This window comes from Puma concolor, chromosome C1 (genome assembly GCF_028749965.1).
Source record: "Puma concolor isolate L17-30 chromosome C1, mPumCon1.1.hap2, whole genome shotgun sequence".
Classification (NCBI taxonomy): Eukaryota; Metazoa; Chordata; class Mammalia; order Carnivora; family Felidae; genus Puma; species Puma concolor.
In genome coordinates this window covers 104280620-104308104 of record NC_141674.1, presented here as the reverse complement: position 1 = coordinate 104308104, position 27485 = coordinate 104280620, and the positions used below count along the sequence as shown (strand labels likewise).

Below are 27485 nucleotides of genomic sequence, written 5' to 3'. Positions count from 1 at the left end.
AGTGGTTGCAGTGGTAGTGTGCGAGCTTGCTGACCGAAAAGTGGAATCCGGTCCCCTGTGTTCGTGGAGTCTCAGCCGCCGAGGATCTCAGGGCTGGTTCCCGTCCCTTCGGAGCCCCGGAGGCCAAACTGGGATTACAAGTTTAAGGTTTCCTAGAGGGCGAAAGATAAGGAGCCGACCTCCCCCCCCCCCCCCCTGCGGTGTCTGCTGCGGGAGCGGCCAACCCCTACCCGGGTTAAAACTCCCGGGGAGTCTTCGCTGTTCCCACCTCCGCTTCTCCCGCCACGCTCCCACTTGGGGTTCCCCCCACCAGGGCCGCGAGTCGCCGCGGTCGCCGCAGCTTGGCTGGGGGCTGGATGTGCGCCCCCGCGGATTCCCGGGAATCTGGAAGCTGCCGCTGAGCCGCGGCGCGGGCGGAAAGTTTGTATTCGCCCCGTGCAGCCTCACCCCTCAGGGGCGTCCACCATGATCACCCGTGTCTTCAGCGTGCGCGTGTGGGCCCCGGTGGGCGTCTTGACTTCGCTGGCGTATTGCGTCCACCAGCGGCGGGTGGCCCGGGCCGAGACCCCGGGGGCGCCTGGCCAGCGTCCCGTCGACCGGAGTCTGCTGGAGTTGAAAATGGTGCAGGTCGTGTTCCGACACGGGGCGCGGAGTCCTCTCAAGCCGCTCCCGCGGGAGCAGGTGAGAGGTCGGCCGGGGCCGGTACTGGTGGGGCAAGGACCGGGGCGGTCGACCGCAGGCGGACCGGGTGCCTGGCCCCGAAACACACACCTTGGGAGTTTTACCCTCATCGAGCGGGATTCCGGCTGGATCCAGACCAGAGGAAAACTGCAGTACCTTGAGCAGAGGGGCTGGCCTGGCACTGCTAGCCGCCCATCCTCCTCGTACCCTCTGGATGTTGGGCACCCCGGATGTTGGGCACCCCGGGGACTTCTAATTGATGGCAGTGGTGTAGCACAGTTGGTAGCACTGCGCTGCTTGGAGGGCTTAGAAATCTCCTAGGGATCTTGTTCAAATGAAGATTCGAATCCAGCAGGTGTGTGGGGTAGAGCCTGAGATGCTGCATTTCTAACAGGTACTTGGGTCAACTTGAGAATGAAAGTGTAGTGCATTTCTGTGTGACTGTTTGAAGGTTGTCAAGAGTTGCAGGAACCCCCATAACTGGGATTACAGCGGGTAGCAGAGGTCAACATCTTTGGAAACAGGTATCACAGCGGCTTTCAGTTTGCTGGAGATCATTTGAGATCCTTGAAGGCTTTTTTTTTTTTTTTTTAAATAAGTGCTGTATCTTGGGTCTTATTTTCTATTTTGGGTTTCTAAAACTATCGTGGAAGGGATTTGAGGTAGGAAAACATTTTTAATTGGCTAGTCCTGTGTTTATAATGTCTTAAAATCTACCAGGTTTGGCCAGGGTAATTATGACTAAAGCACAAATAGTTTCTATTTATTTATTTATTTTAAATGTTTGTTTATTTATTTTGAGAGAGAGAGAGAGAGAGTAAGCAGGAGAGGGAGAAAGGGAGAGAGCATCCCAAGCAGGCTCCGCACTGTCAGCCGCAGAGCCCCACAGGAGGCTGTAACTCACAAATTGGGAGACCATGACCTGAGCCAATATCAAGAGCCTGAGCTCAATTGGCTGACCCACCCAGGAGCCTCTAGGTGTTTTTTGTTTTTGTTTCTTTTTTTTGTTTGTTTGTTTTTTAATGATTAACCTTCCTGGATTTGATTTTTGGAGAGAGGCAGTTGAGGTCTCTGGCCTTTGGTGCAAGCAGGCCTGTAATTGAAGAACTGGCTTCCCAGCGAAGATAAAGAGGCAGCCTGAAATCCTCAGGCCCCCCAGCTGTCACACTTACCTGTGGAGTGCTTTTGCATTAATTGGTCCTCCAGGCTGATGTTGGAGCAAGTTCAATAGATGTCTAAACCTCATATTTGGCATTCTCTTCATGATCATCGTTGCTTTCCAGAAACCCTTAGGGTTGTGTCCTCACAGTGTCCAACTAAAAATCTGGTTTTTAAAGCTGGCCACACATGAACTCAAACCTTTAAAGCACCTCCCACATGAATAAACAAATTTTGGCAGGCACTTAATTCTGCTACCAGATTTCTAGTTAGCCTTTCTGAATGGCTGTACCACTTTCCATCTGGTATTGGAATTTCTTTTTTCTCATCTTCCCTCCTCCCCCGCCCACCCCCACCCCCACCGTTCCTTCCTTTCTTTTTGATGCTTTTTCAATCCCTTACTCTCCCTTTTTTTATTTTTACTAAATCTTCCTTGTGACTTTTGCACATCGCCCATCTCATGTGCACTCCCCCCTTCTTCATTTATTCTTGTTACAGAAAGGCTGGAAAGTAACATAGGGATAGAAGACTCATCACGTTAAAGACAAAGCTATCAGTGGTAGCAGAGAATTAAAGTCTGAGTGTCTAGGCTTGGGCCTAATATATACCGGATATATACTCCCTTAAGGCCTGAGAAAGATTTAGATTCTTTTAGGACTTCTTCCTGAGCTAGCGGGGGTGTGATGGCTACCTTCTGCCATTCTGTTGGAAGGCGCAGTTTGTAGCTCAGGTAGAATGCCAGCTTCATTCTCTTCGTCTGTGTAGCCACAAAGTAAGAAGCATCTGAGTCCATGGCCTCCCTTTGCAGTTAGGGAAGGCACGTCACCTCCTGCCTGCTCACATTCTCCAGACATCAGGCCAATGCATTAAACATCTTCGATTAGCACAAATGCCAGGGGTGGGACCAAACCTCTTTCCATTTAGGCTGTGAGCCTGTGTCTTTGGCTCCCTGTAACTTGTTTCTGGATGATTTCTCTCAGGTTTTCTTTTCAAGGTCCAGTTTGATAACGGTTGTTATTGGGATTTTCTAATCTTCCTGGTTCTGTTACTAACTGTAGTCAGAAGGGACCACCTGGTAGCAATTCTAAAACGAAAATTGCCTTTGGTAGATGTTTCCAGGCTTGTGACTGGTTAATGGATGAATACAAGTGACAAGTCACTTCATTCAGTTATCTCAGAAATCTTCAGAGAGCAGCATTGTTTAAAACGAGGTGTGTTATTGAGTTGTTTTCATTTGGCTTGAATGGCTGTTGACTTAATTTGTCTTCCTTTAGCTGTGCTTGGGAATATAAGCTCTGGAACTTGGTTGGCTATTTTTTTCTGATCATGAGATTCGACTCAAGTACATATTCACAAGATAAGTGTGGCCCTGCTTTCAGATTTCCCTTAGTTCACCTCTAGGCAAGATGGCCTCCAACTCAGGCAGGTTCCTCCAGTTTTTATAAAGTAAAGTCTAGCTTATCTCAGTTCCACTGTTGATTAAGGCATTTGGGTTCCTATTTATTTGGTAATGTAGGCCAGCTGGAAGGCGTACTGTTAGTCTAATTGTTACTCAATACTTACCCAGAGCTCAGCTAAGAGAAGCACTCACTATTCAGGAAGCGTGGCATGAAGGATGTGCCCATAGCCCCATTCATTCCTCTGGAGCAGTGTTCATGACTGCTTGTTCTTGGAAAGACTTTGGACTCCGATGGGGAGCTTTCAAAAATATTGATGCCTGGGTGTCCCTTCTGGAGATTCTGATTTAACTGGCCCAGAGCATCCAGACATAGCAACATTTTCTCTGGTGGAGCTTTAGAATTATCTGGACTGGATAGCATTAACAAAGTTGAGGCCCCATCCCAGGAGATCCAGATGTGATGAGCTCAGGATGGGGCTGTTTTGTTTTGTTTTGTTTGTGATGCCAGTGTGCAGCCAAGGTTTCAAACCACCGCTTTATTCTAAAATCCACACCTGGAAGGGTTTTGTTTACTTTTATGTAGATTTTGTCTTTTACCTCTGGAATGTAGCATATCAATCCTGGTATAGTACTGTCTTCACAGAAATGTGCTTTGGTGAGATGCCATCATTCTGTGTTGAGAAAACTATGAGAAACAATCCCACAGAACTCGTTGCTGTGACTAGTGAAAAGATGTTCATTATATTACTCTATCCTCTTTATGAGGACCCTTGGGAGGAATTTGTCTGTTCGCATTAGAAGTGGTGTGCTTCTCCTGAACAGTTGGCTTGCTTTTATCTTTAAGCTTGTCTAGCTGATCGAGTTTCTCCCTTCATAAAAGCCAGAAAGCTTAGCGCTGAATCTTTGGCCCACCTACAGTGAAATCCGTGGGTCTTTAGAGTGTACCTTTTTGAGAAACTTTATTTCCGTATCCAGTTTTTGTCCCCATACTTGTTTGCTTTTGTCTTTCTTGCCTACTTTGAATGGGTTGTCTTACTCTCTTTTAGGTCTTGTTATCCTCTCCTTTAAGTTAGTTCTTAAAAATGGGGCATAAATAAGTAAGATTTTAAAGTTAGTCTTTGCCATGAACTCGGAAGCTGAAGAGCAGGAACAAGAATGAGAGTGTGTGTGGTGGGGGGGGCACGGTTAGACACCATGTACGGAACTAGTGTATCGTGTAGTCTTAAAAATTTGAAAACGTGCATTGTAGATTTGGCATGAACTGGACTGCCAGGAGTCATCTCTTGGGAAACACCAAAGATCCTCTGTTGGTGAATGTTGCTAATAAGAGGAGATTTCTTAAGTGAGGCTGAATAGACCCTGTGGACTTGGTATCGGAGCCTGTGCTAGACAATGGCCTTACCAGGATGGATAATTCAGTCTCAGCTGTAAAAGAATTTTAAGATGTGCTAAAGGAGAAAGAAAAGAGATTCCTATGCTGGGAGCCCTGGGAACGCAAAGAAGGTACCTCAGACTTAAAACCGAACTCAGTTTGTCTGTTCTTCTGCGTTGGCCTTAGTTTTAGTCGAGGAGGACCTCTATTACCCTTGTCGCCTTAGGAACCCAGGCTCAAAACCAACGTAATTTCTTTCTTCAACCTTCCTTATTTACCTACCAACATAGCCCCCACATAAAGCTTTTATCCACTCACTTGCCAGGTTTGACTCGAATCTCTAGCATCCACCCCTTCTATTCCTACTGCCTTAGATGGGGCCTTAGGCCCTCCTCTAGTTGGCTTCTGCATCTAGACTTCCCATTCTAGTTATGATCTATGCTGCTGGTTGTCAAGCTATTCCCTGGAGCCTGTGGCGTCAGAGGGTCTGAGGGGCTAGGGCTCTGTGTTCCCACTCCTGCTTCAACTAGAGGAACTCCAGTTTTTGCCTTTGTATGTGGAAATCTAAAGTTAAACTCTACTTGGTATTTGCTAATTAAAAATTTTGTGGGGCGCATGGGTGGCCCAGTGAGCTGACCATCTGACTCTTGATTTCGACTCAGGTCATGATGTCGCATTTCGGGAGTTTGAGTTCTGCATCGGGCCCTGCACAGACAGCGTGGAGCCTGCTTGGGATTCTCTGTCCATCTCTCTCTCTCTCTCTCTCTCTCTCTCTCTCTCTCTCTCTCTGCCCTTCCCTCACTCTCTCTTTCTCTTTCTGTCTCAAAATAAATAAATAAACTTAACAACAACAAACTGGGCTGTTATTTAAAAAAAAAAAAAGTTTCAAAACTCGTCCCAGGTTGAAGCAAATCAAACCACTTCTTTCCTACATGGCATTCTTGGCCATCTCTGCTTCGCTCAAGCTTCTTCCTATTCTTGGAATTCTGAATACCAGTCTCTCCTTACCCACCTTTCACTCTCAAGTCCAGGTCTTTGCTTTTCTAAATCGTCTTCACTTCAAAGGCCATCCCTTCATGAAACTTTTCCTGAATCCCCAGCCAGAAGAGGTCTGTCTCTCCTTTGAACTACTGTGACCCTCATCTGGTGTCTTGTGGCACACAGTTTCTGTTTTTGGTGCTGCCGTCATTTCCATTCTAGCTTGCTATCTCTGCTAACCCGAAAACCTAGAAAAGGCAGGATCATGCTATCTCAGTCTTGGTTTCTTCCACAAGGTATGGCAGATCATCTGTGTACGGGCCCTTTGCTGGGCTTCCAAAATGCAAGGGCAAATCGATGACCCAATCTCTCTTCTCCGAGCAGGACTGCTGAGCAGGACAGACTAGTAAGGGAGCTCTTCTAATACGGTTTGGTAAAGGCCACCAAAAAGAGCCACCGAGGCTACTTTGAGGCCATGGGGCCATTGTCACAGCTCCTGGGAATGTTTAAGCCGTCTTGCGGAATAAGCAGAAATCTTTTCAGGTGAAAGGGAAAAGAAAATTCCAGGTAGAAGGAACATGAGGTTGAAAAGCTAGGAAGTTCGAGGACGGTGCTGTAGAAAACAACGTTGTGTGGCTAGAAAGTAAGTGTGGAGGGCAGGGAAGAAATGGTGAAGAGAGAGAAGGAGAGGCAGGGGCCATCATGCAGCTGTGAGCCCCGGAAGGGTTTTATGCAGGCAAGTTACAGGATCAAAACTTTGGAAGGAGGAGCCATAGTTACAGGACAGTAAGAAGAAGGTCTGTGCTCTGAACACCCAGTCTTCTGATGTCAGTTGCTGCAGCTCCAGTGGGGGAAGAGGCCCAGGTCTGGAGGACTGGCTGCAGGTGGGACTAAGACAATGTCCTTTGAAAGATGGAGGGTTTCCTTTGTGTGAATGGAACCTGGGGTCCCCCCCCCCCCAGTGGTGCTCCCCTGGGCTATTTCTGGGAGGGGCCAAGATAGATACAGTGCTACAAGACATAGTAAGTTTTCAAATGTTAGTTTTAAAAGGAATAGGAAATCGCATAGTGGGAAATTGAGTTAAATGATCTTGTGATTTTAAGTGCTACAGGTCTCCCGCTCTCTCTTCACCATTTCTTCCCAGCCCTCCATACTTACGCTCTAGCCACACAACGTTGTTTTCTACAACACCGTCCTCGTACTTTTAAGAAGACAAGCACTAAAAGCTAGAGTAGTCACTGAAGGGAAGTAAGACTTGAGCTATCATTGGACCTTGAAGAGAAGCTGGATGGGCAGGAGTCCCTCCGAGCACAGGAAGCAAGTTGAAAGAAGATGCAGAGGAAGCAGTGGGCATGGTCTGATCTGGGGACGGGAGGAGAGAGGCACAGTGACACTATAGCAGGGGACAGGGGCTCGGCCGAGGTGTAGGAGTCCTGGAATGCCAGGTGCCTATCTCTTGAAACATTAGGAAACAACTATTGACATGATGAAAGTGGCTTAGCAAGATTAATGGGGGGCAGGGAATTGTATCTATGTATGGATTGTGGGGGTGGAGGGAAGGGAGTCAGTCACATGCTTTTGCCTGAGGTAGTAAGGTTTTACACTCTTACCAGATAAAAGGAGGACCTTCGGGAATGACTTTTTTCCTAGCCAGTGATCCATAGAGTTTAGTGCGGCTGGTGGAGTAGTGGGGGAGAGTCAGAGGTTTGAGTTTTGGGGCCTAGGAGACCTGTGGCATCATTGCGAGCGACGTAATGTGTTCGGGAGAGGAGCTGGCATATGGGAAGAAGAAAAGATTTTCGTTTTTAAAATTGGAGTCATCACATCTGACTCAGCGAGTGTAAGAGTTTCATGGGCAGTTGGAGCTCTGAGACCTGTAGCTACTGGGGATGTTTTGGAACCGTGACAGTAGAGCGGAGCAGGAGCCAGACTGCAAGGAGAAAAGGAAGATGGTGAAGAGGTGAAGAAGGGGCAGCCCCTTGTTTGAGAAACTCGATGAAAGGAAGGCAAAGGGACATTAGGTATCCTTAAGGATACCATAATTAGGACATCATGTATCCTTAAGGGCAGGGGAGGCATAGAAACCTGGAGGTTGATTCCTGGAAAAATCTTACAAGTGTCTGCTCACTGAGGTCATATTATTTTCATTCATTCATTTGTTCATTCATTCATTCACCAAGTATTTGCATGCCAGGCCTTCTGGTGACTTCTCCCCTTTACTGCAGTCTGGGCTTAGTGCCAGAGCAGCGTCTTAATAGCCAGTGCTAGTGGAGCAGTAACAGGGCTTGGGCTGAGGGTACCCGGAATAATAAATTACTGTCTTTCCTTCCTTTAATTGGAGCTAGAGTTAAAGCTTCTTTCTTTCCTTCCCATGGGAAGGTTGTGAGTCTAGTGTCTGTGATCCCAGCTATGTCTTTCAGGTGCTGCTGGATATTAATGCTGTAAGTTTCAAGAACCTTCTAAACAATGTGTTGTTTTTTTGTGGTCATAACAGGCAGAGTGGAATCTCCAGCTATTAGAGGTCCCACCCCAAACTCAGTTTGATTACACTGTCACCAATCTAGCTGGTGGCCTGAAACCACATTCTCCTTTCGACTCTCAGTACCGTAAGACCGTACTCAAGGTGAGCATTGCCTCCCTGCCCTGGGAAGCCCCCTGTAAAGTTTCCATGGTTTTCTCTGGGCTGAGTTTAGCAGACGGGGAGGTATTTTCATGCTTCTCTTTCTGCCCCGCACCAGGGAGGCATGTTTGCTGGACAGCTGACTAATGTGGGCATGCAGCAGATGTTTGCCCTAGGACAGAGGCTGAGGAAGAGCTATGTGGAGGACATCCCCTTTCTTTCACCAACCTTCAATCCACTGGAGGTCTTGTGAGTCACTCGTAAAAGGGACGTGGCTTCCATTTTAAGATCTTACACATGAGGAAACCTGTACTGACCCCCCAGGATGGTGCCCATTCTCACCCACGGTAGTTTGGGGCAGTTCCCCTTATATAACAGCATCCTGTGAACATGTGGTCAGTGGAGATCACGTTCATTGGCTTTTGGGTCCCTTGGGGCACCCATCCCTCAGAGAAAGGATTCCTCCCAGTCCCATAGCCCCCCTCATGTGATCTTAAAGCCTCCCAGTTGCTCTGTAGGATGAGACAGTGTATAGAATCAAATCTTCCTTTTTTGAGTGTCTCTACCTTTTTGTTTTTTTCCAGTGTTCGTTCCACTAATATATATCGGAATCTGGAGTCTACCCGATGTTTGCTGGCTGGGCTTTTCCAAAGTCAGAAAGAAGGTTTGAGTTTGGAGTCTAGAAGTCTGCCCTGTCCCTGAGGAGCTTTTTCTTCTTCCTTCCAAAGCCCTCCCGCCTCTCTTTCTTAGTGCGTGTTCCTTCGGTTTCTCTTCTCCTGCACACGTGGCTTCCATGGCATGCCTACTCTGGTGGGCCCTCGCTTGTCTGGCCTCCTGCTGGCCTTGCCGGCCTGACCTCCACCTCCACGGTGATGTGTCAGCCACTCTGATGTGCCTCTGGCCCCTGACTTCTCCTCTTAAGCTTCTACACAGGCTGCTTAAGGCATCCCCAGCCAGGTCTTGTGAATAATACTGGGGCTTTTTGCTTAGGTAAGACACCGCTGAAAAGGAGGGAGGGCAGGAGGAACACTTAGCCGAGACCCAAGCCTGCTGCCATTGGCTTGGTCTTGGTGTTAACCCACAGCATGACTCAGATGGTATTAACAGTATTCTGTTCAGCCTTTCCTCACTGAGAAAGTCTATTGAGTTTGGGTTTTAACATGTTCAACCGGTGAGTGATTGCAGCTAGTGGTGCCCAGCCTTTTCACCACCAAGGACCACGTGTTATTTTCCCTCATGGATCTTATGTATTGAGGGCCTTTGACTGTCAGAGGGACCTTCATTTTGCCATTTATACTTGACTGAAATTTACATGTAATTGCCAGTCTGAGTTTCATATCCTCACGACCTCACCAATATTGAAATACTAAAATGGTGCCATAAAGCAAAGGTTCTTGCTTAGCTTCTTTTGTAGTATCTCAAATAGATATAAAATTGCCATCAGGCTTATTAAAAAAAACAAACAAACAAACAACAACTATGTAAAAGAATAGAAACCTCCAGGCCAGAGGAGGCCAGCCTTACCCTAGTCGGGGTTGGATACAGCTGCTAATTCCGGCTGAAATTGGCTGCTGAGCACAAGCAGGGTGTGTCTGAGTAACATAGAGCAAACAGCGGGGCTGCCCCTTAGGAGCCCCTGAGCTTTGGAAGAGTCCACAGTGCCTGGCCTTCTGAGAGCTCTTCACTTGCCCAGCTTCTAAGAGGCAAATAAATACCCTTTCCTCTGAAACACCAAAAGTAGGAAAGCTGTTTCTTTTTTTTTTTTTTTTTTTTTTTTTTTTTTTTTAATTATTTTTTTCAACGTTTATTTATTTTTGGGACAGAGAGAGACAGAGCATGAACGGGCGAGGGGCAGAGAGAGAGGGAGACACAGAATCGGAAACAGGCTCCAGGCTCTGAGCCATCAGCCCAGAGCCCGACGCGGGGCTCGAACTCACGGACCGCGAGATCGTGACCTGGTTGAAGTCGGACGCTTAACCGACTGCGCCACCCAGGCGCCCCGGAAAGCTGTTTCTTGAAAGCAGGCTGACCTACAGGCAGGTCTCGGACTGAGACTGCCCCATATTCCCAACAGGGAGGGAAGTGGTGTCACCACAAGCCGCTGGACCCACACGCCCTGGGACTCCAATTTGACCATGTCCCAAAGCTTTTTTAGTAGCTTTGTATCTACTAACTTGTTTAGTTCTTGTAATAATCCGGGGCCGTAGGCAATAGTATCCCCAATTTACAGATAAGAGAATTCAGGCACAGAGAGGCTAAATGACTTTCCCAGGAACACACAGCTGGTAAATGGTGGAATAGGGATTCAAAGTATGGCAGTCTGGCTTCAGAATCCAATACTCTTCATCTTTACACTCTGCCGCTCAGAGGACACATCTGTCTGGGGAGGGCCTCTGATCATTTGCCTGACAAAGTGTGTCTGAATTTTGATATTCTAGTAAAGTTACCATATGCTACTAGAATTTTGACTGTCACATTTTTGTTTGGGAATAATAGCTCTTTGGGGCTTAGATTCACCTAATCACCCTGTATTGATCGGAGTGAATTCCGGAGAGCTGCTGACAGCAGCTGTCTCTTTGCCATTTAGAGAAGGTCGGTCTTGAGTTGTGTAGCAAAGGAAGCTGCCACAGGCCCTTGCCATCTCTGGCACAGAGCAAAGCCTTGGAAGGTGTTAGAGCACCTTCTCTGGGTATTGATGGGAGGGGATAAAGGTACTTGTGAGCTCTGAGTAGTAGCGGGCTCCTGCGAGGTATACAGTTGACCTTTGAACATGGGTTTGAACTGCATGGGTCCACTTACGCATGGGTCCACTTACACATAAATTGTTTTTTTTTGTAAGTACAGTACAGAACTATAAAAGTATATTTTCTCTTATTAATATTTTCTTTTCTCTAGCTTACTTGGTTGTAAGAATACAGTATGTAATACATATAACATACAAAAGTTGGGTTAGTCAACTATTTATGTTATTGGTAAGGCTTCCAGTCAACAGTAGGCTATCAGTAGTTAAGTTTTGGGGGAATCAAAAATTATACATGGATCTTTGACTGCATGGGGGGATTGGTGACCTTAACCTCCAGGTTGTTCAAGGGTCAACTGTTTAATAAGAAACATTATTTGTGGTCTAACGTGTGGTTCTTGGCAGTTCATCTGGAAACCTGGCTTTCCTTTTAGGCAAGGCTGTGGGGTCTGACAGGATTTGTGGCTTTGTGGTGGCTTTCCTTAGATTGTCATGCGCTGAGTCACTATATTGGTCTATAGGATTGGACTTTAAGAGGCAAGAAAGTCACCTAGTTCTGATGGAGTCCGGGACAGCTCATTCTTTGTTAGAATGCCCAAGTCTGATCCAGGTCTGTACCTGCTCTAGTCATATGTGGCCCAATAGGAGGGGTTGTGCCAGACAGAACAAGGCTGCTCCTTGCTTTCTCCATTTCTCAGCCCATAGAAGAGCTGCTGTTGGCAAGGCCAGGGCATGTTCAAGGCAGTTACTGTCCTGAAACAGTGACCTTGATGATCTGTCTCCTAAAGCAGACAAGAGAAGGAGGGGGTGGGGATGCTGGGAGGGACAAGCTGAAGCCTCTTCCTGCCTGTGCTCTCACCTTCCTTCCAGGACCCATCGTCATCCACACTGATGAAGCAAGCTCTGAAGTCTTGTACCCCAACTACCAGAACTGCTGGAGCCTGCAGGAGAGAACGAGGTAACCGCCCTGGCTTCTTGCTCAATGGGGTGGGGGGGGGGGGGGGGGGAAGGGGGGGGTAGGGAGAGGTGGAGGGGGGGGTGGACAGCCAGCCTCGTGGCACTTCTGCTCGCAGGACTCTGCCTAACCTGAGGGCCTGTCCAGGCTTACTGTGTTGGTGGGTGAGTGGTGGGAAGGATTGCTTTGCACTCAGGCCTGCCATCGCTGTCCGGGAAATGAAGGTCTTGCTCACAGCGGCAGGCCTCTAGGGAAGGTATAGCAAGCCTGCGGGAGGCCGCCTGCTGGGCCAGAGAGCTGGTACCAACAGCCCGAGCTGGGTTTGCCTTTACAAACTATTGTCCTCTCGGCCATCGTGGACTCTCCGAGGGGGCCGACGAAACTGTCAGGTTAGGTAGAAGGCAATGAAACAGGTCATAAAACTGCAAATCCACATGGGCAAGCAGAAGACCCAGATTTCCCTACTCTTACCAGCTTGCTGCCCTGTAGAATGGCTCGGTTTGGGCTCAGGGCGCTTTTCAGCATTCAGATATTTCTGGGCTGCACAAAGACTATGTAGTATGTGTTCCACAGAAGACAGAGAATATTGTTTTCAAGCAGACTGCAGGGCCATGGTTGTATCATTTGGGGTATAATAGAAGAAAATGCTAGAGTGGAATTTGGAAATCCAGGCTATTATTCTAGCTCTGGTACCTGTTAACTTATTTTATAAGTCACTTGAATTCATAGAACCTTAGTTGACTCGTGTAAGATGGGACTAAACCCAGCTAACCCCAAACGTCTTATTATTGAAGATTAAATGAGATCCCAAATGATGAATGAGATACACTTTGTAAACTGTTAATTACTATACAGTATAAGGGTTTCCTTTTTATTTTTTGGCAGAGGCCGGAGGCAGGCTGCCTGTTTGCAGCCAGGAATCTCCGAGGATTTGCAAAAGGTGAAGGAAGGGATGGGCATTGCCAGTAATGACGGAGTAGACTTCCTCAGCCTCCTTGACAATGTGGCTGCTGAGCAGGTTGGGTAACTGTCCTTCTCTGGCCCTGGGGGTTGGGGGGCTGGGGATAGGCAGCTGGACCTACTGGCTCCTGAGTCAGACTTGGGCGGAGGGGTGTGGTCTAGGGGTGTGGGTGGAGGGGAGGGGTGTGGGCGGAGGGGTGTGGGGTGGAGGTGAAGGTGGAGGCAGAGGTCTCCCTTTATGGAGGCAGCTGTGGGAGGACGTGCAGGTGGGGTGGATGTGGGAGCGGAGGGATAGGGCCCACGTAGGGAGGACTCCTCACTTGGTTAGGCACATGGTCATTTAATTCTAGATCAGAGTTTCTTGAGGCACATTCCCCAGAATACCTATGATGTGAATGTGTACATCCCGGGCCAGCAGGGGCAGGGTGGGTGATGGGTAGGGGGTAGGGAAGGATTGCTGTCTGACTGTTTTGGAATCTCCGTTATATCACCTTGTGGAGAGTCTCTACACACAGCAGCATATTAAAGAATCTGAGAAGTAAAGAAAGCTGATCAGTCTTTAAATCTATTTTTCCCAAATGTATCGAGCCATAGATTCTTTCTTTATCTAATGGATACTGAAGACCACCCAATGGGAAAGCCTTCTCTAGATTCAAAAGGCAGACACCCAACGGTGCAGTGTAGCCTGGGTCCCCCTTCCTTCTCTTGTCCGGACGACAGTGTGCCCTGAAGGCAGAAATGCCCTGTGCTTATGGGTAATATAGATGTCAGGTTATAAGGTGAGAGTTTATATAAAAGTGTTTACATGGCATACCTTTTAGAAATCCATTTTGGGAAAATAAAAGCCATGTGGAAATTTACGAATTCCTTGCTCTGTGTTTTATTTATGTATTTTTATAGTTTAAAAAAAAATACAAATGCTTTTCATTTTGGAGTAGACGGGAAACCATCAGAAAGGGAGGAAAAACAGCTTCCTCCCCGCCCCCGCCCCCCCCCCCCCCCCCCGGGCCTCCAGATCTCTAGGAATTGCTTTAGAAGGGCCTTGGGGGTGTAGCTTTGGGGGCTGCTGAGGCCCTCCCGGGTAGAAGACAGGCCTCTGAAGGCTTTGTGGAAGCTGGTCAGTTGCCGAGCTCAGCGAACAAGAAGCATTTCTTTGTGAAACTGTCCCTGTGGCTCTTCCAGGTGCACAGCCTCCCGAGCTGCCCCACACTGAGGAGATTTGCACAGATGATTGAGCAGAGAGCTGTGGACACGGCCTTGTACGTTATGCAGAGGGAAGACAGGTGAGAAGCCTTCAGCCACCGTCACTAAGTCACGCTCGGTCAGACCTCCCTGTATGTGGGGAAAAGGGTTCACCAGGCCTGTTCACACCTGCCAGCGCATGTCTCTACATGTGCTGAGGTGGGAATCACCCTGTTCTGCTGGCCTGTTGAGTGGGTTCGGCCCTGCGTCCTTATACTTCTGGAGCTGGGACTGGTGAGCTGGTGCTTCTGTTCACTGTTAGGCAGAACCAGGAGTCACCTCTCGACTGAGTTTCTCTTAATCACTGACTTTTTCCCCATTTACTTTAAGTTTCAAAGGGTTTGGGTGGGGAGAGCTGACGGAAGAATAATGACTGCTGACTTTGTTCATCAGTTTACAACTTACAAGCCATTTTCCTGTTCTCGCTATGAGGTAGGTGTCATTTCCCTGTCAGGGTCCAAGTCCTGGCTTAATAGATGAAGTAGGTGCGAGCCTCACCTAGGCTCAGCTAGCTGCCAGGACTTAGGCCGGCTCTTCTGAGTATCAGTCCTGTGTTTTCTGTGTTGCTTATACTTAGGGCTCTGTTTTTAGAAGGCCTGTTTCTTGCCTACCAGAATGGAGAGTTTCTGTCTTAACCAAATTAAAAAATAAAACAAAACAAAACAAAACACCTTTTTCTGGTTGGTTAAGAATATCCAGCTTGCACTCAGAATAGGTAACTTGGTAGAGAAGGAGATAGGAAAGAGAGGATCAGTCCTGGGGAAGATAAGTGTGAGCAAAACCAGCTAACGTTTCAGGAATTTGCAGGGTCTGTTGCATAAGGGTAAGGACCCCTGGCTGCTTTTGTCCCGCTCAGATTCAGTGTGTCCGCTTGTGTACTTGCTTGGGGCCTCCAGAAGACTCCAGCTGTGCCAGCCAGCTTGCCTCCACTCACTGTGACTTGCCGCCTTCCCTCATCTGTTCCTGAAGTGGCCCCACCAGACCTAACTTATCACTCACTGTCCCCCCGTGCTCCCCCCCCACACACACTTAGTAAATATTTTAGACTTTATGGCCCATGCATTATCTGTTGCAGCCACTCATTTCTGCCCATGTAGCATGAACACAGCCATAGATGATACGCAAACAAGTGGGTATGGCTATATTCCAAGTTAAACTTTATTTATAGAACAGGCAGGTGGAGCGGATTTGGCCAATGGCCGTAGTTTGTTTTCTCCCAGTGTAAAGCATTTTAAATAAGCCTTGATTCTTCTTTGCATTTCAGTTAGCCCTGGTTTCATAAAACTGATGTTTCCTCAAGGACAAATTGGATGGCCTCACAGTGCCAGCCAACTTGGCTTGGCCTGTGTACCTTCTTCTGGAAAGTAGATGTTGCATACGGTATTGGTTGCCTACTCCCCATCCATTACTTCAACATTCCCGTTTATTTACACATTATACACATCGTAAGGGTGGTCATGTATTTACCCAGTCACCATGAAAGGATTGCTCCAAGCCAATCATGATGACCTCGTTCCCTTTTGTCCAGGTTGGGCTCTGGGAATTTCTGGAAGAGGTTTTGTCCTCTTCGATAAAAAGTGAGAGGCACCACGACCAAGCCTTTGTGCCGCTTCCTGCACAGCTTCCTGCTCAGCTTCCTGCTTCGTTTACCACTGGGAGACAGGCTTTGAGCCGCAGCAGCCATCCTGTGATCATAAGGCACAAGCCCGAGGGGGAAAGTGGCGTGGCCACCGTGCCAACCCTGCGGGCACCACCGCTGAACTTTGTGTTGTATCAGATACATCTGACACGTCCTTGTGGTCTACACTCCAAAGGAGGAGGACTGGCATCTGGGAAGCCTAGCTTGGGATGCTGTTCCTTCCTATCCCTTTTCTAAGGGCCTCCTGGAATTCCTGGAAATCACTATGCCCTGCCCTTCCCAGCTTGTTCTTTTCACCCTGAGGGCCTGGTTCTTCCTGACTTACCCTGGTTACCACTCCCGTTCCAGTTGTGTTCTTACCAGATCCACATTCTGGCGCTTTTGTTGTTGGAAGTCTCTGTGCACAGAGAACCCTCACGCCAGAGGTGGCTCCACGCGCCCCCCCCTCCCACCCCCACCATCCCACAGGTTACTCTCTCCTCCGCCGTCTGATTGGGCTCATGAGGTCCTGGTGGCAGACCCGCCCGCAGCCCCGTGTGCCGGCTGCTTCAGTGTTGTTTACTTGCCGCAGGGAGAGCCTTCAGATGGCAGTTGGCCCGTTCCTCCACATCCTGGAGAGCAACCTGCGGAAAGTCATGGACCCTGCCACCGCACCAGGCAAGACCAGGTACCTGCCACAGCAACTGGCTTTTGTGTGGCTGAGGGCAGGAGAGGCCTCTGGCTGCAAGGGCTGGGGGCTGGGGGGCTGGGGGGCAGGTTCTAGGGGGGCAAGAACCAGGCTGTCAGTGACAGTAGGCAGTTGTGTAAGAGGCCAGGAGTCCCAAAGACGTTCACAACATTGTTACCATTCTTCCTGCTGCAGCAGTCCTGCCATGGTTTGAAAATTTTATGTTAGTGATTAAGAACCCTAAATTTATTTTTCCTTTTTTTTTTTTACTACTGGAACATGTGTGAAAGAGTAGCTAATTATGGTATCATGCTGATACAATTGCTGAATAGACTGTTTAGTTCGAACACCTTCACCGAGTGTATAGAAGGGTATGATATCCGCGAGGCGTTTTTAAATGTCGGAAGTAGCGCCTAAACCTCTGTCCCCACTTTGTAGTGCCTGGAACCCGGCTGGGGGCACAGATTGGGAATGTGACGTGTCCTGGGCATTTGCTGAGCAGAGTGTGATCTACAGGTGAACAGCTTCACCGCTACTGGGGGAGCTTCTAGATTTGGACTGACCTATTGAATCAGGATCTGCATTTTAACAAGATCCCCAGGGGTTTATGCACACACTGCTGTTGAAGCGCTGTTGTAGGCGGCCTTCTTTAGAGAGATTGTACATAGCTAGAAACTCACGAACGTGGGAACAGTAGGGGACAGTGAGGTGACATAGGAACATTCAGGAACTTTGGGCCAGATTTATAATAGCAGATCATACCAGTGCCCTTCCCTGTCCTTCACAGCACCTGCAGTGACAGTACATTTCTCACTGGCCCTGGCCACCTTGCCCCCCTTGACTTTGTATCTGTAGAATACTGCAGAGTCCAGTGTTAGTCTTCTAGTTTAAGAGTCAACACATAGGGGCGCCTGGGTGGCTCAGTCTGTTGAGCATCCGACTCTTGGTTTTGGCTGAGGTAATGATCTCACAGTTCCTGAGTTTGAGCCCCATGACGGGCTCCATGCTGACAGAGCAGAGCCTGTCTAGGATTCTCTCTCCTTCTCTGCCCCTCCCCTGCTCACACACGTGTGCGCGCTCTCTCTCGAAATAAACTATAAAAAAAAAAAAAAAGTCAACACATGAAATCCTTGATCTTTTTAAAGAGATAGATACAGGGGATGGGCAGATAAAGATAAAAATGGCACCTTTCTTACTGATTAAAGCCCTTTGGAGAATATATTGAAGGCCAAACAGGCTTATTAATATTCCTTTGAAATGAACTTAATGCCCCCGAACTGCAAGCCTCCCCAACAAGGAGGAGCATGCTGTACTACACTCATCACACAACTGAGAGCAGGAGGGACATTTGCCACAGGCAGGCAGGTCCCAGGGGGAGAAGAGAGGTAGGACCAAGCGACCCATGCTCGGTTTCTACTTCAAAACTCACCAGGGGAGGAGTGAGTGGGTGGGTGGGCAAGCAGGTGGGCAGGAAGGGAAAGGCCAGCTATCCCAGTGGGGATCCCTCCTCATGAAAATATGAGAGTGGCATCAGGGTTCCCCCAGCATCTACTTCAAAGCAGTTTTCCATCAGGCTCACTGATAAGTGTCAAAGGAGGCAGACATCATCCTGGTCTTCTGAGTCCTGAGGGAAAGGCCTATAGAGAACTGTTTCCTCCTTGCAGAAAGCTGTACCTCTATGCGGCTCACGATGTGACCCTCATGCCTCTCTTAATCATCCTGGGGATTTTTGACCACAAATGGCCCCCGTTTGCTGTTGATCTAACCATGGAACTCTACCAGCACCGGGAATCTAAGGAGTGGTTTGTGCAGCTCTATTACCGTGGGGAGGTAAGGTGGCGAGGCACCCTTCCTCCAACCCTGCTCACCTGGTTTACCGCCAAGGCTCCCTCCTTGGGCCCAGTGGAGTCTCCTTGGTACAATCAGCTCTCTGGACCCAATAGAGTGACTCACAGCCATGGCCCAGAGACAGGGCAGAACTGGAAATATGGTGGCAGGCTGGGATTTGGGCCTTATCATGAGCCTGCTACAGACTCCTTCTAGGAACAGGACCCCCTCCTCCTGAGTGTCTCTGCCAGGATGTGGCATCCTGACTGGGAGTCTGTGTTGAAAATTAATGCTGGTGTCCTTGGGAGGCAGTGTGCTGTCTGCACTGCGGTGCCTCAGCTGCTGTCTGGGTCAGGCGCTGGAGCACCCCACCCCCGCCCAGGGCAGACTTTCGCCTCCCAGCTCAGGGGTATGATGTGACCGTGTCTTCTCGGTCAATTCAAGAAGCAGTTCTTGAGTGACCGTCTCAAGTAGGGCATGGTGCGCCTATTCCGGAAGCTGACCGGCTAGTGGGGCCTTCCTGGCTGTTACGTGTGTGCATGCACACACCATTGGGTCAAGTTCCTCGGACCTCTGGGCACAGCTGAAAACAGCAGGCCAGGGTCCTCAGTGGCCCCGCTGAGTTTTGTCTCTTCCCCAGGAGCAGGTGCCAAAAGGATGCCCTGACCAGCTCTGTCCACTGGACAAGTTCTTAAACACCCTGTCAGCTTACACCTTGAGCCCAGAAAAATACCACACACTCTGCTCTCAAGCACATGTGATTGAACTTGGAGATGGAGAGTGACCGATGTATACAAACAGGATGCGTTGGTTTTTCAATAAAATGCCTTAACACACTGCCTCTGGTTGTCATGCTTGGGGAAGGCAGGAAACAAGGGTTAATGTATTTTAACCTAAGGGTATTTCCTTCCTGCAGATATGATATACTGAGGTCACTTCTTGAAAGGAAGAGAGGTGTAATGTTGAGACCAAAGGGGTATTTCCTATTTTGTGGCTTGATTTCCATGGCCAGAAGCATCTGCCATGACACAGGCTAGGGTCATCGTGACCCTGCAGAATTGTGTTGGTTTGGGACTCGAGTTCTTTTTACCTGTCTTCATTTCACAAACATACATTGTGCCACCTACTAAGTAGTGGGCATTATAAAGGTGGAAAGGTTCTGCCCTCACGTTTTTTTCGCCCATGGGAGAGGCAGTAAGTCAGTGATGATAATGCAGTGTGTTACGTTCTGTGATGAGGTGTATCGACCTCTTTGGGTACAGAGAAGAAATTCCTAGCCCCACCTGGCAGGGGCCCGAGGAGCAGTTAAGAAAGGCTTCTAGGGAGGTTCTGTGCTGATCTGAGTAGGAAAGGTGAGTAGGAGTTAACCAGGTAAAGCAAGGAGGGAAGGGTGTTGTGTAAAAGGTAAGCTTGGAGGTCAGGGGACATTGCTGGTCAGTGAGATGAGCCCTGCTGTGGAGACCCGGCTGGAAGGTGCGGGATGGACACTCGGCTTCTGGTGGCCGTAGCCCCAGTAGCGAGGATGCAGGCTCCACAGTGGCAGGCTGGAACCACTCTAAGAACTCCACCTCTAACTGGGCCCCCCGAGGTACCTGATGGTCCCCCTATTTCCTTATCAATTTTCTCATTCTTCCCCAGAATCTCTTTCAAACTTGCTCTCATCTCAAACCAATCGATCTCTTTACCTCTTAGGGAAAACAGCAATCACGAAACCCTCTCCACTTCCAACCATCTTTGTGTTGACAGCTTCCAGACCTACTTCTGTAGCTGAGGTTTTTCATCTGCAGACACTCATGACCACTAGGACGTCCCATAGGCCCCGAACTTTCAATGTCAGAATCAGCCCCCTCTCTCTCAGACTTACTCCTCCCTCAGCCTTCTGTATCTGAATGAAAGACCCCTCCACCGTCCACTCAGTTGCTAAAGCAGAAATCCATTCTTGTCTTTTTCCTCTCCCATTTTCCTGTGTCTAATCAGTTAAGTTCTACCAGTCTCTCATGTTTGTTGTTTGAATCCATTCATATCTATCTTTGACGGTCATCGTCCCCTCCCCATCCTCACTCTGCTAATTACTATATTTCCTATTTCGCCAAGAAAGTAAAAGGAATCAGGAGATTGCTCACCCCCGACCACTGCCAAATCTCTTAACTCACATGCATTGGTGCCCATAAGGCCTTCTGTCCTGTTACTAAGAATGAACCATCCCACTCCTATCTAAGGCCAACCTCCAGCTTTGCACTGACTCCTACAATTACCTTTTTTCTACATTGTTACTTTTATCTTCCTACCCTACTTATTCTCACTAGCATACAAATGTGCTGTAAAATCTGTCTTACAACTTTTTCCCACATCTTTGACCTACTATTGCTACTTTTCTTTTCCCTTTTACAGCAAAACGTCTCAAAACTTTTCAAAAGTCATTTAGACTCTGATTCTTCCCATTCTGTCTTGAGCCAACTGTGATTCACCCCACCACTGCATGGAAACAGCTTCTGTCAACGTCATCAGCGACCTCTGAGTGCTAAATCCAACAGCCAATTTCCGGGCTCACTCAGCTTCTCATCAACAGTCTGGGGATATTTTCTTCATTTGGCTTCCATGACAAATACTCTCTTGGTTTCCCTCAAATTTCTCAACTTCTTAATTTTTGCTAAATCTACCTTTTCCTCATCTCTAGGTGTTGGAGTATCTCAGGTCTTAGTCTTTGGATTTTTTCTCTACCTTTTTTCTACTTTTTCCCTCCCTACACGATCTCAAGCAGTTCCATAGTTTAACATATTTTTACACAAATTTATCCCCAAATTTATATCTTCGCTCTGGACCTTTCCCTTGAATTCTAGTCTCATTTCCAACTGTCAACATCTCTACATGGACATTTAAGATATTTACTGTATATTAAACTTCCCATTGTTCACGATAAACTTAATTTCTGCCTCTTCAAACCTACTTGTCACACAGGCTTCCGCATCTAGGTTTAAATGGTAACACCTCGGGCAGTTGCTTGGGCTAAGAACTAGGGAATTTCCTTTGCTGCCCCCGTTCCTCATGTCTTACATCTAATGCATCAATAAATCCTATTGTGTCTCTCTTCAGACTGCATTGACCGCTTCTCAAGACATCCATTGCTACTTAGTCTCGGCATCATCTCTTACCTCTTCGAAGTCTCCCTGTTTCTGCCCTGTCCTTCCCCCCCAACTTCTCAGCATAGGTGTTGCTTTTAAATTTTTTTTTCAACGTTTACTTATTTTTGGGACAGAGAGAGACAGAGCATGAACGGGCGAGGGGCAGAGAGAGAGGGAGACACAGAATCGGAAACAGGCTCCAGGCTCTGAGCCATCAGCCCAGAGCCCGACGCGGGGCTCGAACTCATGGACCGCGAGATCATGACCTGGCTGAAGTCGGACGCTTAACCGACTGCGCCACCCAGGCGCCCCTGTGTTGCTTTTAAAACAGACCATGTCACTCTTCTCGAAATTCGCCCCGGCTTCCCATCTCAAAGAAAGAGCCAGTCATCATAATAGTCCTCAGGACCTTATGACATCCTCTCCTATCTCTTTCCACTGTCCTCCGTCTGTGCAAGCCTTCTTGCTGTCCTCGTATGCCTCATAGCCATGCGGTGTGCCTCACCTCAGCTTGGGGCCTTGGCACAAGCGGTTCCCTCTCCCTGGAATGCTCTCCTAGACATTTGCATGGTTAGCTTCCTCTCTTCATTCAGATCTCAGCTCACTGCCATCTCAGAGAGGCCCTCCCATGTTAGCTTACATAGAAGATTTCAGACCCTTCTCTTCCCTCTACGTCCAGCCTTAGTTATGCTCTATCACCTTGTGTTAACGGGCTGAATGATGTCGCTTCAAAATTCCTATGTTGAAGTCCTAACTCCCAGTACCTCAATGTGACTCTGTGGAGATGGGGCCTTTAAAGAGGTAATTAAGATAAAAAGAGGTCATGTGGGTGGGCCCTAATCCAGTGTCTTATGAGAAGAGGGGAGATGAGGATATCCACAGAGAGGGAGGACCATGTGAAGAGACAGGGAGAAGATGGTCATCTGTAAGTAAGGGAGAGAGACCTCAGAAGAAACCCAGCCTGTTGACACCATGATCCTGGACTTCAAGCCTCCAGAACTGTAAGGAAATACATTTCTGCTGTTTAAGCCACCTGATCTGTAGTATTTTGTATGGCAGCCCTAATCAACCAATACACCTGGTCCTGTATCTTTTTTTCTCTCGTGATATTTATCAGTGCTTGATATTTATTTGCTTGACTAGAACGCAAGCTTTATAAAGATAGACTTCACCTTGTTCACTGATATGCCCTCAGCAGCAAGAATAGTGCCTAGTACATGCTAGCACTCAAACATTTGTTGAATGAACACATCCCCTCTGTCACTACTATCTTGGGGCCCATAATATCCTCCTGCATTACTTAGTGGCATCCTAATACCCTTTCTTGCCTTCTGTTTCCCTTTGAGAGCTGGCCCCTGCTTATCTCCAATCCACGCCTCACACCTCCTCACATATCCCCCCTGGCCAGACTGAACCGTTTTAGGAACAGGAAGCCTCCTGTGGCCTCTGGACTTTGGTACACATTGTTCCATCCCCTGACCCCCAACACACTCCCTTTTCCCACCTCACCCCTGCTTATCTAGATACCTCTCATGTTTCTGCTTGTCTCGCAACGGGGCTTGTCTCGCAACGGGGCTGTCTGTCTTGTTTATTGTTGTGTTCCTAGAGCCAAGTACAAGAGTTGGCACAATTGACCAGCAAAGATTTGGTTTTTTTTTTTTAATATTCTTTTTTCTTAAGTGCACTTATTTTGAGGGCGTGCGCAGAGGGAGAGTGAGAATCCAAGCAGGCTCTGGGCATCAACGCTGGGCCCAATCCCATGAACTGTGAGATTCTGACCTGAGCCCAAATCAAGAGTGTGATGCCCAGGGGGCAAAGATTTATTGAATGGATTTTTTTTAATGTTTTTATTTTTGAGAGAGAGACAGAGCATGAGCGGGGAGGGGCAGAGAGAAAGACAGTATCCAAAGCGGGCTCCAGGCTCCGAGCTGTCAGCACAGAGCCCCATGTGGGGCCTGAACCCACAGACTGTGGCAGTCATGACCTGAGCTGAAGTCGGAGGCTCAACCGACTGAGCCACCCAGAGGCCCTTACTGATGGATTCTGAAATCCCTCCTTGTTTGTGCTCCTGTGCACTCTTCCCCACTCGCCACCAGGGGGAAACCTGGAGTGAAGGCAAACACCCAGGCTTCCACTGGGTTCAAATTACACACTACTCTGTGCTTTTCTGTGACCCCTGGACAGGAATTTCTGAGCCTCTCACGTAAAATGAGATGAGTATACCAACTAATTAGGGTTGTGAGAATTAATTAAGTAAATGTAAGAGCCTTCAGAGAGGGTTTTTTGTCTGTTTGTTTGTTTGTTTGTTTTGCCTTTTTGTTATTTCTGCCCTCTAGATTCTGAGTTGACACAGGCTTCCTCACCTCGTAGGGAAATTTGGGAGTGCACTTCCCAGCCTCCCTCTCAGCGGACAGTGCCTCCTCTCTTACCCCTTACCAGGGGCAGTGTGCGTGTGTGTACAGGGGAGCCCTGACTCCCTCCCTCACCAGTCACGTGGCTGTGGGCAAGTCACTTAACTTCTCTGAGCTTGTGTTTTTCCAATTATTAAGCAGGGATGTTAACATTTGCCTACCTGACGATCTGCCCTCAGGATAGATGTGAGCATTTCATAAACTCCTCACCCGCCCTTGGCCTTGACTCCTTTCTCTTTATGTTTTTGAGTGAGTGCTCCTAAGGTTAAAAGGATTTGCAGAGTGAGTCGCTCCTTGGATGGCCAAAGTTAGGGCCTCCCCGGGTAGCAGACAGTGGTGACTCTTTTCCCACATCCCCCCGCTTGTATGGGTAGATTGGCAGGAATTCACCCGGCAGACCCTCTTGAGGACCTCGTGGCTGATCTTACTTCCCAGAGCTCTTGGCTGTCTGGCAGGTGCTGAGATGAAATAACTGGCATTAGACAAGGCCAGTCACTGCTATGTGCTGACTCCCCTTTAATAGTTTCATGTAGATGGTTCAAAAGGACAGCCAGGGGAGCAAAACTCCAAAGGGCCCACCTGCAGAGGAGGAAAAGAGTCCCCATCCCACCCCAGCCCCAGTTCTCAGAGCACCAGGTCATGGCATTGCTGGCCCATTTGTATTTGTTGTAAGCAACTCAGGTCTTTGCACGTGGTACCTGGCACTCCTTCTCTTTGCTGGAATCCTCCGGGAGCATTGCCCATGTATCTGCAATGGAGGCAGGAGGGGTTAAGAACAACTATTTCATATATATTTTACTATATGCCAGGGAAGTATCATTCTTCAACACTGGGGCTAGAGTTGCCATTCCCTGAGTAACCTGGGGCTGCGAGAGAAAGCTCAAGTCCATCTGCCTGGCTGGGGAGCTCTCTAGGAAGAGGGCTGTGTGCTCCATTCAGACCCTGCCCTCTAGTGGCCCAGGGGACTGGCCTTGCAGTCCTGACTGCTCTGTCTACCCTGCCAGCCTCTAGGAACCTGGTCCCTGTCTAAGGAGGGGGAGAGAGACAGAGATGAAAAGCACTGTCCTCAATAAAAAGCTGATCTTCCCAAGGACTCCTTTCTCTCTACCTGGCTTTTGAAATGTAGGCTTCCCTGAAGGTTGGAGTTGGGGTGAGGTGGCATGACCCACAGTCTCCATTTTGGAAGCAAAGATCCGAACTGGTATCAGAACTTGAGAGAGCACCGGTCCGGGAATCACAGGCTGTGAGTTCAAGTCCTACCTCTGTATGTACCATCTGTGTGACTTTGGGTAAGTCCGTTAACTTCCCGTGAACAAGCTTGTATATCCTCATTTGTGAAATGAGGCTCTCATATAGTGTCTCCTTCACAGAATTATCCCCAGGCTCTTCTCCTTGATTAGCTATGCCATGCACTTAATGATGTGAGGAGGAAAGTGCCATACAAATGTAAGGCATCACTCACATTATTCCTCAGAAACCTCTTCTAAGCGTTCCTCTGAGGGTTCCCGAGGCATGGGCACCCTGTGCTGGATAGCGTACTGTTGGTGAGAAGATCCTGGTGACTGTTTTGGGGGAGTTTAAGCTGCTTGTGGGACGGGGAAAGAAACGCCTACCTTGGAGTAAAGATAAAGAATCAGGGATTTGGATTCCAGCCTTAACACTCTCCCGGGCCCTATGACCTTGGACAACCCACTTAACATTGCAGAGCCTCTGTTCATGAGAATATTGATGGGGAGGCTGCTCTCTGTGAGTGGGAGGGAGCAAGTGGTAGAGGGTGAGAGCAAAAGAGCTCTGTGAAAGGTCTGGAACATGTAGCTGCTCAAGAACAGCTTCTTGAATGAATCTACATCTTCATGTGTTTGGGCCTTAAACTAGACTTCAGTGGCTCACCATAGGCCCAGAAGTGTGAGTCGCTCCTTGTGGCGTGGGGATCCTTAGAGAAGGCAGGTGTGTGCTTTGGAATCCAAGGCATGGCCCAGGTAAACAAGTAAAGCAGGTGTGCCGTGAGGTTGGGGCCAATGGTGATAAGGCTGTTTATACCGGTTGGGAAAGCAGGGCATTTTTCTCTGAGGCAGGCTTTCTGCAGAGGAAAATCTGGATTCGAGAGAGATTAAACGTCTCAAAGGTAAAGGAGAGATGTAAGGAAATGGCCTGCACTGAATCACTGCAAAGGACAGTATTCATCAGAGAATTAATTTGGAAGGAAATAGAGTGTGAAATAGCAGCAGAGCTTTCAACTCTGGGCACTGTGGCCTTAGAAACGAGGCTTGCCAAGGCCCAGCCCGGGAGCTCCTTCCAGAAAAGCAGTCGGGGGATGCCCAGAGACCACAAATTGCTGAGCTCGGAAGGAACTGATTGAGTGTGTAATTAAGGGGAGGGTTGTATAACACTTGGGTAAGTCGAATTTGATGGGGTCAAACCAGCGGGGCTTCTGGGAGATGAGAGAGCGGTCCCTGGAGCTGTTAGTAAGGGAAGCCAGATGCATAAGTTTAGATCCAGCTTACCTGGGCCTTGTGGAGACGAGGATGGAAAAGATCAGGAAGGGGAAAGGTTGAGTGAGTGTTCCCTAAATCAGAGGGTCCCCAGATGCTCAATACCATGGTGGTTCTGTTCTGGGAGTGAGGTAACATTACGGAGCAATGGGAAAAATCCCCAGAAACTGAAAGATCAGAGGGCCTGTGACTTGGCCAAGGACCCATAGCGTGAAGGAGCTTTAATGGACTCTGAGTCCTGATTGTGGGTCCAGAGTGTGTCTTGCGGTGCCACGCGGAGGGTGACAGCTGGAAGGGAACTGGCCAGTGTGTGAAGGGGGCATCCTGTATCCGGGATGAGGGTAATCCCGGGAAAGGGTACCATTCACAGTATATCCGTGGACAAGATGGATATGTGTTGGCCAGATACCGAAACAATTAGGTCTGTTCATAACTGGTTGAATTCCTATACCCCAAATCCCTACCTAGTATTCCCTAATCCGCAAGGCCCCACCTGACAGGACCCCTGCCCACCCTTCCACCTCATCCCCTACCCCTTGCTTTCCCCTCAGATCTTGAGATGTTGGCTCCTGTTTGTGATTCAGACCTCAGCTCGAATGTGATTCTGTCTTGTGTGGGTTATTTCCTTATGTGCTTATGTGTATGGTTAATTTAGCGTTTACTTTTGTAGAGATACACTAGAATCCCGGTGGCTAGATGCTCAGGCCCTACAGCCGGACTGCCGAGGTTGACGGTCCATCATTTAGAATCTGTACGATCTCGAGCAAGTAACTTCACTCCTCTGGGTCTCTGTACACTTAATCTAGAAAATGGAACAGTGATAGTATTTACCTCACAAGATTTTGTGAAGAACAAACACGTGCAGTGTTTAGAACAATGCCTGGCACATAGGAAACACTCAACAAATGTCAGCTATCATTATTATTTTTATCATCCTCTGTCTCCCCCTCTGCAATCAGCGGGAATCTTGTCTGGTTCGCTCACTGCAGGATGTTTCTCTAGCACGTAGATCAGGACCTGGCACATAGGAGGGTTTCGATATATATTTAATTTGAATGTGTTTGCTGAATTCATAAAGTAACTAAGTCAATAGTCAATCGTTTTTCAGGGAAGTGTTTTGTGGCATATGTAGGCCTCTGCCCATTTGGACATATTTGTCAATAATCTGAGTAAAAAATAAAACTGAACAATCAGGGTGTGCAGGCTGGATACACTTACTAAA

General features: G+C 48.3%; 1 protein-coding gene across 4 annotated transcripts; it reads left to right on the top strand.

The window, feature by feature from the left end:
- ACP6 (acid phosphatase 6, lysophosphatidic) lies at window positions 1–27187 on the top strand. Of its 4 annotated transcripts, XM_086718005.1 has the most exons (11): window positions 1–681; window positions 8083–8211; window positions 8327–8457; window positions 8793–8872; window positions 11819–11906; window positions 12789–12921; window positions 14046–14146; window positions 16316–16411; window positions 18076–18241; window positions 24898–25060; window positions 26934–27187. In XM_086718005.1, the coding sequence occupies exons 1-11, from the start codon at window positions 466–468 to the stop codon at window positions 26942–26944; spliced, it is 1314 nt and encodes a 437-aa protein (XP_086574131.1). In that variant the 5' UTR covers window positions 1–465; the 3' UTR covers window positions 26945–27187. The 4 variants fall into 4 exon arrangements, with proteins under 4 accessions (XP_086574131.1, XP_086574130.1, XP_086574133.1 ...); XM_086718004.1 differs by having other exon boundaries at window positions 24898–27187; XM_086718006.1 differs by lacking the exons at window positions 24898–25060; window positions 26934–27187 and adding an exon at window positions 18879–19077 and having other exon boundaries at window positions 6–681.
- The last annotated feature ends 298 nt before the right edge of the window (window positions 27188–27485 follow it).

What these genes read in the sequence shown, in the direction of transcription:
- ACP6 (XM_086718004.1), top strand. Translation starts at nt 466, where the DNA reads ATGATCACCCGTGTCTTCAGCGTGCGCGTGTGGGCCCCGGTGGGCGTC. An exon ending in GTTATGCAGAGGGAAGACAG is followed by an intron (nt 14,147 to 16,315) that starts GTGAGAAGCCTT and finishes TACTTGCCGCAG; the next exon opens with GGAGAGCCTTCAGATGGCAG. An exon ending in AGCTCTATTACCGTGGGGAG is followed by an intron (nt 18,242 to 24,897) that starts GTAAGGTGGCGA and finishes TTTGAAATGTAG; the next exon opens with GCTTCCCTGAAGGTTGGAGT.